General features: G+C 37.0%; 1 protein-coding gene and 2 long non-coding RNA genes across 3 annotated transcripts; 1 reads left to right on the top strand and 2 right to left on the bottom strand.

The window, feature by feature from the left end:
* Positions 1 to 1,453: 1,453 nt before the first annotated feature.
* Positions 1,454 to 4,469, bottom strand: LOC145819588 (uncharacterized). Its single transcript, XR_014360338.1, has 2 exons — positions 4,024 to 4,469; positions 1,454 to 1,636 (listed from the first exon to the last, which is right to left on the bottom strand). It is a non-coding gene; the product is annotated as an uncharacterized LOC145819588 (long non-coding RNA).
* Positions 4,470 to 4,567: 98 nt separating this feature from the next.
* On the bottom strand, positions 4,568 to 7,739 carry LOC145814076 (uncharacterized). The gene is made up of 6 exons (XM_082910605.1): positions 7,730 to 7,739; positions 7,398 to 7,622; positions 7,042 to 7,292; positions 6,715 to 6,942; positions 6,523 to 6,615; positions 4,568 to 4,681 (listed from the first exon to the last, which is right to left on the bottom strand). Exons 1-6 carry the CDS (start codon positions 7,737 to 7,739, stop codon positions 4,568 to 4,570), a joined length of 921 nt encoding a protein of 306 aa, XP_082766731.1.
* Positions 7,740 to 8,602: 863 nt separating this feature from the next.
* Positions 8,603 to 9,409, top strand: LOC114297074 (uncharacterized). Its single transcript, XR_014360337.1, has 3 exons — positions 8,603 to 8,708; positions 8,799 to 9,140; positions 9,260 to 9,409. It is a non-coding gene; the product is annotated as an uncharacterized LOC114297074 (long non-coding RNA).
* The last annotated feature ends 1,322 nt before the right edge of the window (positions 9,410 to 10,731 follow it).

The raw sequence follows: 10,731 nt of genomic DNA, 5'->3' as shown, positions 1-10,731 counted from the left end.
GAATTTGGGATGTAAAAACAAAAATGTTTGGACTACTAACGTTTGTGTTGAATAGGAATACCTAAGCATGGAAAAGCTTTTGGACTACATAGAATCCTTATGGATTGGCTATTTTATCAAAATGTTTGAAGCATGTTTTGCTTGAGATGTAATTGATTTGTTTACCAATTTGTAATAGCAAGTTTAATTTGCTTATATTGTTATAGCAATGGTTTTACATTGCTTGTAAAAGTTTTGGACCCTGGTTTGCTTTAATCTAGTTCATCCCTAAGAAAATTTAATTCTTAATTTGTTTATCACGGACTAGGAGTCAACATGCTCTTAAAAGTTTTGTCAAAAGGTTAACTGGGTTTTACGTGGGACCGATGTGACCCCTCCACACTACAAGAAATGTCACTTTTGGCTACCAAAATATTGGTCGCCAAAAGTCACTTATTTAGTCGCCAAAATGAATTAGCGACCAAAACTTTTCGTCGCTAAGCTCGTCGCCTTTACCCTGTCGGCGATAGTATTGGCGACTAAAATCTTCTTGGTCGCCGAAAGTGTAGACATTTGGCTACTAAATTGGCTTTAGTCGGCAAAAGGTACGTTTCCCCTACTAAAATAATTGGTCGCCGATAATCAGAATTTGGCTACGACTTCGATTTTGGTCGGCAAAATATATGTTTCTGCCACTAAATAATTGGTCGCGGAATTACACTTTTTGGCTACCAATCTGTGGTGGTCGGGGAAGGTTCACTTTTAGCTACTAAATAATTGGTCGCCAAAAGTGCACATTTAGCTACTACTTTGAGTTTAGTCGGCAAAAGGTCTGTTTCTGCCACTAAAGTATTAGTCACTAAAAGTGCTACCATAATTTAAGAATAACTATTACAGACCAAACATTTTTGTCACCAATAGAATACAATATTGTTACTTTTGCCCACTAAAAGTTTTGTAGCCAAAAGCCTGCTCACATTCACTTTTTCATTTTTTGCCACCAAACATTTTAGTAGCCAAATGACACCATATTTTTTCCGTGACTAAAAAATTTAGTAGCCAAAAGCCTGCTCAATTGTTTTAGCTACTAATTATTTGGTCGCAAAAAATTAATGGGTTATGTTTTTGCTACTAAATTCTTAGTCACCAAAACATTTGATTACATATTTACCTACCAAAATATTTGGTGGCCAAATACGTTACACATTTTTTTTTTTAATTAAAATATTTGGTGCACCTGTATCAATTATTAATCAGCATTCCTATATCCATCAACAACAATTACACACATTTCAGTTCCAACCATCCAAAAAATTAATATTGAACATCCAATTATATATATATATATATTACAAATTTCATAAAAACCAAGTCTAAGCCCACGTCAATAATTTAATTTAATTTAATTTAATTTAATTTAATTTAATTCAATACATAATACTGGAATAACCAAATTCATTGTGCACCTACAACTTTTGTACCACAACAAAAATTATATTATGTACTGCCACAAAACTATTATGTACCACGTGCTATGTTAATTGCTACCAACAAAACCTTTTTTACAAACCACTATATATACGGATAGAGATATGAAAAAAATGCCCTCCCGTACTTGTCAACAAAAACATATCCACATTTGTATGTCCAAAAACATCTGCAAGAAAGGGGGAAAAAATCATTAGTTCGGTGCGTGTAATGGCACTTCTGGACGACATATATATATCGTAATAATTTCAAACATTAAAAGACAAGGACAGTGATATCTATTAACTAATGCAAGACATCCAAACATGAACCCATCATGAGTTCTTGTTTTAGCTTTTTTATCTCTAAATCTATCGAAGTAAATTTTAGTACTTAAATGTGAAAGTAAATTGTGTAGGTATTATGAAATTACCAAAATTTTGGGTGTACTTACCATTTCATCCAAAAATTATTTGTTATAAAAATGTAAGAAAACCCATCATTACAGTTTGTCTGGTATCCATAAAACTCACTATGGTTATGCTTTTGTGACCTCCACGAAGCTTCCAGTTACGTTAGTTCAGTGTTTTTCTGACCTCCACGGATGGAAATTAATATGGTCTTCGTAAAAGATTCTAATTTTCTCGATATTATCTTTGAAATTTTGGAAACACTTTCCTTAAAGAATAAACTAATTAGTGGGTTTATAGATGTAGATATGCTTCTGTTTGTGAATGAGTAATGCCTTGGGTTCTTTAAAGGCTTATGGGGACGAGCTATATAAGATTATGCTTAACTATTCTTCCATTACACCATCTAATTTTGATACGTACCTTCAATACTTAGCTTCTTTAGTCCTAAGTTCCCTATTCTGTTGCTGAGGAATTATCCTCCCATCAGCCAAATCTTGAGGCCATGTTATGTATATGAACTATCTATTGTTCAACTGTTGCACATTTTGTAGTGGTGATAGTTAAACTTATCAAATACACAATTGCGCCTAAACCTTAGCTGAACTTTACAAATCCTTTGTTCCAATTTCCAAAGGACTAGGTCAACAGGATATATCATTCGTCACATTTAGTTCTTGTCCTACTTACGTATTGTGGACACCTACATGTCACATTTATCAGCGAGAAGCTTCCTATTACGGAAAAACAGTGGCTCGGGGGCTGTTTTGCATTTTCGCCCCCCGAACCCCTTTTTTCGACAAAGTTTATGACATTTTCAACTCTAATTCCCAAAGTAGGTGTCCTATTTATGTACCGTCTGTCCGTAGATGTCACATTTATCACCGGGAAGCTTCTCGTTACCAGAAAATAAAATTTCGGGGGCTACTTTGCATTTTCGCCCCCCGAACCCCTATTTTCGACTAAGTTTATGACATTTTGAACTCTAATTCCCAACGTAGGCGTGCTATTTACGTACCGTCTGTCCCTACATGTCACATTTATCACCGGGAAGCTTCCCGTTATGAGAAAACAGTGTTTTGGGGGATGCTTTGCATTTTCGCCCCCCGAACCCCTTTTTTCGACTAAGTTTATGACATTTTCAACTCTAATTCCCAACGTAGGCGTGCTATTTACGTACCGTCTGTCCCTACATGTCACATTTATCACCGGGAAGCTTCCCGTTATGAGAAAACAGTGTTTTGGGGGATGCTTTGCATTTTCGCCCCCGGAACCCCTTTTTTCGACTAAGTTTATGACATTTTCAACTCTAATTCCCAAAGTAGGTGTCCTATTTATGTACCGTCTGTCCCTACATGTCACATTTATCACCGGGAAGCTTCCCGTTACCAGAAAATAAAATTTCGGGGGCTGCTTTGCATTTTTGGCCCCCGAACCCCTATTTTCGACTAAGTTTATGACATTTTCAACTCTAATTCCCAACGTAGGCGTGCTATTTACGTACCGTCTGTCCCAACGTGTCACTTTTGTCACCGGGAAGCTTCTCGTTATGAGAAAATAGTGTTTTGGGGGATGCTTTGCATTTTCGCCCCCCGAACCCCTTTTTTCGACTAAGTTTATAACATTTTCAACTCTAATTCCCAACGTAGGCGTGCTATTTACATACCGTCTGTCCCTACATGTCACATTTATCACCGAGAAGCTTCCCGTTATGAGAAAATAGTGTTTCGGGGGCTATTTTGCATTTTCGCCCCCCGTACCCCTTTTTTCGTCTAAGTTTATGACTTTTTCAACTCTAACTCCCAACGTATGTGTCCTATTTAGGTACCGTCTATCCCAATGTGTCACTTTTGTCACCGGGAATGTTACCATTACTTTTAAACACATATTCGAGTTACTATTCAAAATACCACTGTTGAAGTTTACATGTTACTCTAAACGAAGATTGAAATTCGCTATGTTTTTTTAACATGTTTCTACTATAGTTAATCTTAATCAAGTACATATTTTAAATACAAGTTCATTGTTAAGAAAACTCAATACCAAACTCTAGTAACTACACAAGAAATCATTAACCCCAAATAACTCAAAAATTGATGACATTTTCAACTCTTCAAGCGAACATATTTAAACAAAGTAAGTGTGACATTAATGAAATTGTTCTTACCAAAAACCAAACGTCGGATGCCCAACTTAGATTCCCAAGAGTTGTGACAGTTTGGCGACTACGTTATTGAGATGCTCGACCTTTGTATTTGTCTCGTCCCTTGCCTTTTGTCCCTCCTCCCGCTCTTTCAACATCTCATTGGATAATTGAATGCGCTCCTCTCGTTCTTTCAACAGCTCATTGTAACATCTCTCGCGCTCCTCTCGCTCTTTCATTAACTCGTCATGATCCTTTTGCCGCTCCTCACGAAGTGCCTCCACCTCAGCTCGCATTGCCTCCATGTCCTTATCGTGTGCTCGTGTTGCAAATATGGTAGACGGTTGTGGGCCACTCCCAAATCCAAGCAAGTACCTTTTCTTCTGTCCAAGCACTTGTCTTGAAATCTCCTCTTGTGTCAATGGCGTCCCCGACTCGATGGCAGCCGCTTGTACATTGACCATCTCTTGCTGTCATTTCAAATAAATAAGACGAAAAAAACTTTGGCAACATATATGTATTATTAGGTACTAAGTACAAGAAAATATTGAATACATATATTTCGTTGTCACATACTTACATGCAGCTCACGGCATTTTGGATGGATCCAGTCATTTGTTTTCTTTGAAGTGTGGCTGTCCTCATAGAACTTTGGGAAATCCAACTCTCCATCTTTTGCTACCTGTTAACACATCAATGTATAAATCAATGACACTTTATGCACCAAACAGACAAATTTCCATGAACAGATTTTTAAACAAATTGCTGGACAGTTTGGGAGACAGATTTGGAGACAGATTTTCTGCCAGATTTTCAGACAGATTTGCAGCCAGATTTGGAAATAGAGGCAGCACTATTCTAGTTCGAATTCAAAGAGATTATCATTAACAGATTTATATGAGCTATGTTACTAGACTAATGATTGGGTGTTATTCTTAAGTATGAGATGATCTTTTCCTTATGGGCCAATTGAATATGGTGTTATTCTTAAGATATTTACACTGTAGTACTTAGCACCAAAGTTTGTCTTTCTCACTAAAAATTTTCCATCCAAGTTTAATGAGAAGGGATGCACTGTGATCTTTAACTTTTCTAATACCTAGTCCTCCTTCAAATTTTGTTTTACACACATTATCCCAACACACCAAATGAACTGGGAATAATTGAGGTCACAGACAAAATGAGAGTGGTTCTGCCAGCAAGAGATAGATTTCTAGCTTTCCACCCTGAGAGTCTAGTCTTCATCTTTTCTATGATCTCATTGAACATGGTCTTGTTAACTCTTTCATGGAGAAGTAGGGATCCCAGGTATTTACCAAGATCTTACGTCAGGGGGATCCTACTTTCAAACTGCCATGGTCATAGCTTTATGTCTAGGAAGGTTAGAAGAGGCAAAAAGTTTAGATTTAGCATGGTTGACTTTCTGCCCAGACACATCACAAAATTCAATGAGAACATCCATGATAATTTCACAGTTGGGTTCATCAGCAAAGAACCAGTGAGAAAGTGGGGGACTATTTCTACAGGCTTTAATGCCCTTCCAAGTGCGATCTTTAACCTTGGAAGTGATCATGTTTGAGAGTCTTTCCATATAGAGTACAAAGAGGTAAGGTAAGGTGAGATTGGGTCACCTTCCCTTACGCCCCTTTCATTATGGATACCATTAATCACTTCTCCATTCCAAAGTATGGAGGAGTGGCTATTAGTAACATAGCTCATAATCAAATTAACCCAATCCTCATTGATTTTAAATTCAAACAGATTATGTCCAACAGATTTATATGAGCTATGTTAGTAGAGATTATCAAACAGAATTTCTCAAACAGATTATGTCCAACAGATTTTCGCACATAGCCACTTATAATCACGTCAGATTATGTGTATTATAACATGGTGTATGTACAGGAATATCTGTTTTTTGTGAATGAATTAACTTAAATCTAAAACACAAAGAGCTGCAAGACTAATGATCTTAAGTGAAAAACAGAGTATAGTTTAGATTTTGGGCAGTACATATAGTTCAGATTGTGTATGAACTAGTGTAGACAGATTTAGTAAAACTATTGTGTATACTGTATTATAGTGTAGTATAGTGTACACAGATTTATAAATCTGAACTATACACAATCTGTATTATAGTTTAGACAGATTTTTAGAGTATAGTTTACATTTTGTAGTATAGTGCAGTATATATAGTTCAGATTGTGTATTATAGTGTAGACAGATTTATATATACTGTATTATAGTGTAGACAGATTGTGTATTATAGTGTATTATAGTGTAAACAGAGTATAGTTTAGATTTTGCGAGATAGATTTCGAAAGAAAGACAGAGTATAGTGTAGGCAGATTTCGAATGCAAACATGTAGGCAGATTTTTGACAGGCATATTTTTTGCAGACAGTACATGTTTGCTAACAGATTTTAACATATATATATATATATGTGTGTGTAGCAGAACATAACATTTTTCATATCCAAACAACATATAATGGATTCAAGTTTAAAAAAAAATCGAACTCACCATAGCAGCCATCGCGATAGGAAATGAGCGAGACCCATTGGTATGATTGTACGGCAATTGACTCCTATTACTCTTGCCAGCTTTTGACCGTTTCTAAAAATAAGTCAAGCAGATAAACAATTTTTTTGTCAATGTTAAGGCATTGCACATTTTCACATAGATGTATCTACTCTATCTAGTTTATTATTTTACCTGGTGAGATGCATCTTGCCATGCCACATCGATCAAATGCTTCCAATTATCTAAACTCACCCCTACGGGCGGATGACCATAGATCTCATCACGTGGAAGTCCTTCTAACAATTCGAACTCTTGCTTCAAGGTGTACCTCCAATCTTTGTACAACCCATAGGCCTTCTTATTCACAATCTCCTGTGCTTGTAAGTCATTGTGGAAATCGTCTCCAATTTGAAACTTGTCCTACATGCAAAACAAATTGAAATAGTAATCATTACATATTAGTCTTTCTTATTACTCACATAATACAATTACATATTGTGGACAAGTAATATTAGTTACAAGAACTCCTTGGATGACGGCAGCTTTTGTAGTCTCATTAAGATCCAGCCATGACTTCACATCTTTCAAAGGGCACAAGGTTCTAATTTGAATTCCTAACTCGTTAGTTGCTGGAGTGGCATACTTGCCAGTCATTGCATTCAACCCACGATCGATGTGAACATAACATTTTTCCCCTTTTTTGGCTCTAATTATTTTTTGTATGCCCTTGCCAAGTGTCGGTCCACGTACACGTAGGGGCTTCGAAGTCCCTGTTAACAACATAACATCATGAAAATTGCCTAAAATTTGGCTACAAAAAAACAATGGCAATGGCATGACATGTAATTGACAAATTTTATACACTTTATTCTTACCTACGCCACTCGGCTGCGTTTCGGATGGGGCTTGTGTCTCATCAGAATCAACCATTGGTTGGCTAGTGACATGGTGAGATGGTCCCACATTTGATCGGACGGGTAGAACAGGAGACGGAGCAACGGGTGATCCTAAAGGAATAGCAGCTGGCGAGTCTGTTTCTGGCTGCGTGAGTGTCTTCTTCCGAAGCCGACCAGTCTTTAAGCCAGGAACCATTTTCCAATCTGCAATAACATAAGTAACACTATATACATGAACTAGACAAAAATAAGCCCGCTTGATTATTGCAGACAAAAATAATACATGAACTATACAATAACACAAGTAACACCATTTTCCATTTTCCAATATGCCATGATATGCCTACTTTAGTTAGTTTGGAGCCATGCTTATATAGGTCAACTTTGCTCATTCATTGTGCATGTCTAGTACATGAAAAATCTTTACGAGTTTTTCCAACTCATTTAACTAGCAAGAACTCTGTTGATGGTCAAATTCCAAAAGCCCTGTTTATTTTGTCAAGTAATACCTTTTGAAACTGAGAAATGGAGAGGTGCTAGGCAATTAGGTAATTGTCGTGACTATTCTTGTATGCATATCTCTATGTAATTTCATCAGTTGTGGTAGTGAAAGAGGTAAGTTATGGAATTAATAGGTTGTAACAAAAAACTGTGGAACCTGGGTCTGGTTGTAGTGGGGGAAAGTTTTAGCCCTGGTGTGGTTTTTTCATGTGGAAGTGGGGAAGTTTCACCCCTTAGGATTAAGTTGTATCAGATTTATCCTTTGTTTTTAATTTTCTGAACATACTTAGACAACACATAAAATCTCAACAATCCACTATTAAGAAGTAAACCCGTGAGCAAGGATCAAATTTAGTTTTGGTGTGCTGTTTCAGTCAACTTTGAAACAGAAATATTTCGGAAACACAAGGAAAAAAGAAAGGAAATCTTGACTATACCCTCTTGTGGTTTGGCTCATGTGCGCATAGCCTCCCTAATGTTCAAATATAAACACAAAACTCCCTGTGGTGGTTTCTGTCTAACATTACTGAAATAAGTAAACTTGAGAAGGGACAGGTTAAAATATGATACCAGCTGGTGTAATATAACTGCCATATTTGGTGCATGATTTTAACTTAATGTCAATTGTGTTGTTAACAGGTTGGCAATGCTGGGCCCATTCTTGATATGATGGCTGTGGCACTAGAGAACATCCCAAGTAATGCTGTTGTATCTAAAGCAACAATATTCGCCGTTTATCGGACTGCACAACTTATTTCTTCCATTCCTAATGTTTCATATAACAAGAAGGCAAGATTCGATTTCCTCATATAGCAATATGTTGCTATGTTTTCAGTTCATAAAAATCATCTAACCCTGCGGCATAATTTCTTGCTTCAGGCCTTTCCTGATGCTCTATTTCACCAGTTACTTTTAGCAATGTCCCACCCAGACCACGAAACAAGAGTAGGGGCACACCATGTTTTCTCCATTGTGCTTATGCCATCTCTTATTTGTCCTTGGTTAGTTCGTAATGGAGGACCTGCACAAGCTCTCCTGGGGTTTTCGCCAATTGCTTCAGAGAGGATAAAGAATGGAAGTTTCTCGATTCAGGATGAAAGCAATGACAAACCCAAGGAGGAAGTCAGTCAAGTTTTGGATAATGGCGTGACTCAATCTATAAAATGTCCATCTCGTGGTCGATCATTTAGTTTCAAGAATGCTATGGTCAATGGAAAAGCAGTATGTCACAAGTCTTTGAAAGTTGCAACACAATCTATCATTTGGTTTTGCCTTACTGTGATTATTGTAATTTTTCTAATGATCTCTTTTGAGTGATTTATCTATCTAATCTTCTTCAGGATCTGACTGCCCTCCGATTGAGTAGTCACCAAGTGAGTCTCCTGCTTTCAGTAATCTGGGTGCAGGCAACATCCACAGAAAATACCCCTGCAAATTTTGAAGCGATGGCCCACACATATAATGTCACTTTATTATTTACCCGGAATAAGGTATCCTCATGGTGCTGTTTACTTATATTTATTGTTTCTACCATTTTGATACTTATCCCTTGGAATTTCTTTATATGTACTTGTTTTTCTTCTTTTTTCTGGATTAAGAATTCTATATTGAAAAGATTCCAGTTGCTTGGGAAAGTAACTCTAAGATAAAATTGTATCTACAATTTACATTCAGTGAATCTGGAAAGAAGTTTCGTGGAAATAGAATACTGTATTTACTTCACTACTAGTACTAGCTTTACTTTAAAAGTGGTGAAAGCCTGCTTTCAGAGATTTGAGTTATTTGATTGTCAAAAATGATTCTTCTAACACTCTTAAAACCAGAGTTCTAATGAGCTTCTCACCTGTGGCAACTTTGTTACGTAATTCAAGGTTTTGAATCCTATGAGCACTGAGAGTAATTTTTTTTAGTCTTCATAATAAGAAGTATCTTTTTCTTTTGGATTCTTAAGTAGGCTAATGTGGAAGCTGATATGCCTAATGTGGAAGCTGATATGCCCTATGTGGGCAGTTTTATTGGGTACCGAAATGCCTCTATATTTATTTTGGTGGTCCTTAGAATTTTCTTGGAGTTGTCATCTCTATTGTCAACTATGATGGCCTATGATTTTATCAAACTTATAATCCCAGGCATATCAGACTGGCAAAAGAGGATTCAGTACCTGACCCTTTGCATTTCAAAGCCAGACTGTTCAAAATCTGTACACATACATATTACAATTGAATTCAAACTAACCTTTCCAAACTAACCCTTCCTTCATTTATTCATGGTTAACTCTTATTCTAATCTCTATCTACAAAACCATAAAATAGCAACAACAAAGCATAAACAGAGCAGAGGCAGCCCCAAACTTGAACCTAAAAACATCCACACAGTTGCAGCAGCAACCAGACAAAACCAGCTTTACAGCCATACCAATATAGCTGCAGCCAAACAAATGTTGATGTTCTCAGAGCTTCCTATATCAGATGCATTCCACCAAAAGGCACCATTCAGTTACATTCCACCAGCACACCCCATAGTAACCCATTGCACAAACTGCCATGCTGACCATTAAATACACCAACCATTCAGATCTTCAATGAATGCAGGTTTAACTGGGCTCAACTCACAATCTGACCAGCATAGCTGCAGCCAAACAAGATGCAGACCAGCAACCTTCCATTTGACAGCAGCCCAACAAAACACCACATTTAACCTAGTGACAACCATTTGACAGCAGCTCCACAGAATGTACTCCAGGCCCCCTCAGAAAACATTCTACTTGACACAGTAAGCAGCAGTTAGATACCAAAGCTACACCATAAACTTC

This window comes from Camellia sinensis, chromosome 2 (assembly GCF_055761805.1).
Source record: "Camellia sinensis isolate YWXY chromosome 2, ASM5576180v1, whole genome shotgun sequence".
NCBI lineage: Eukaryota > Viridiplantae > Streptophyta > Magnoliopsida > Ericales > Theaceae > Camellia > Camellia sinensis.
Note: the sequence above shows the minus strand (reverse complement) of the source record. Positions and strands in the feature narration are given on the sequence as shown.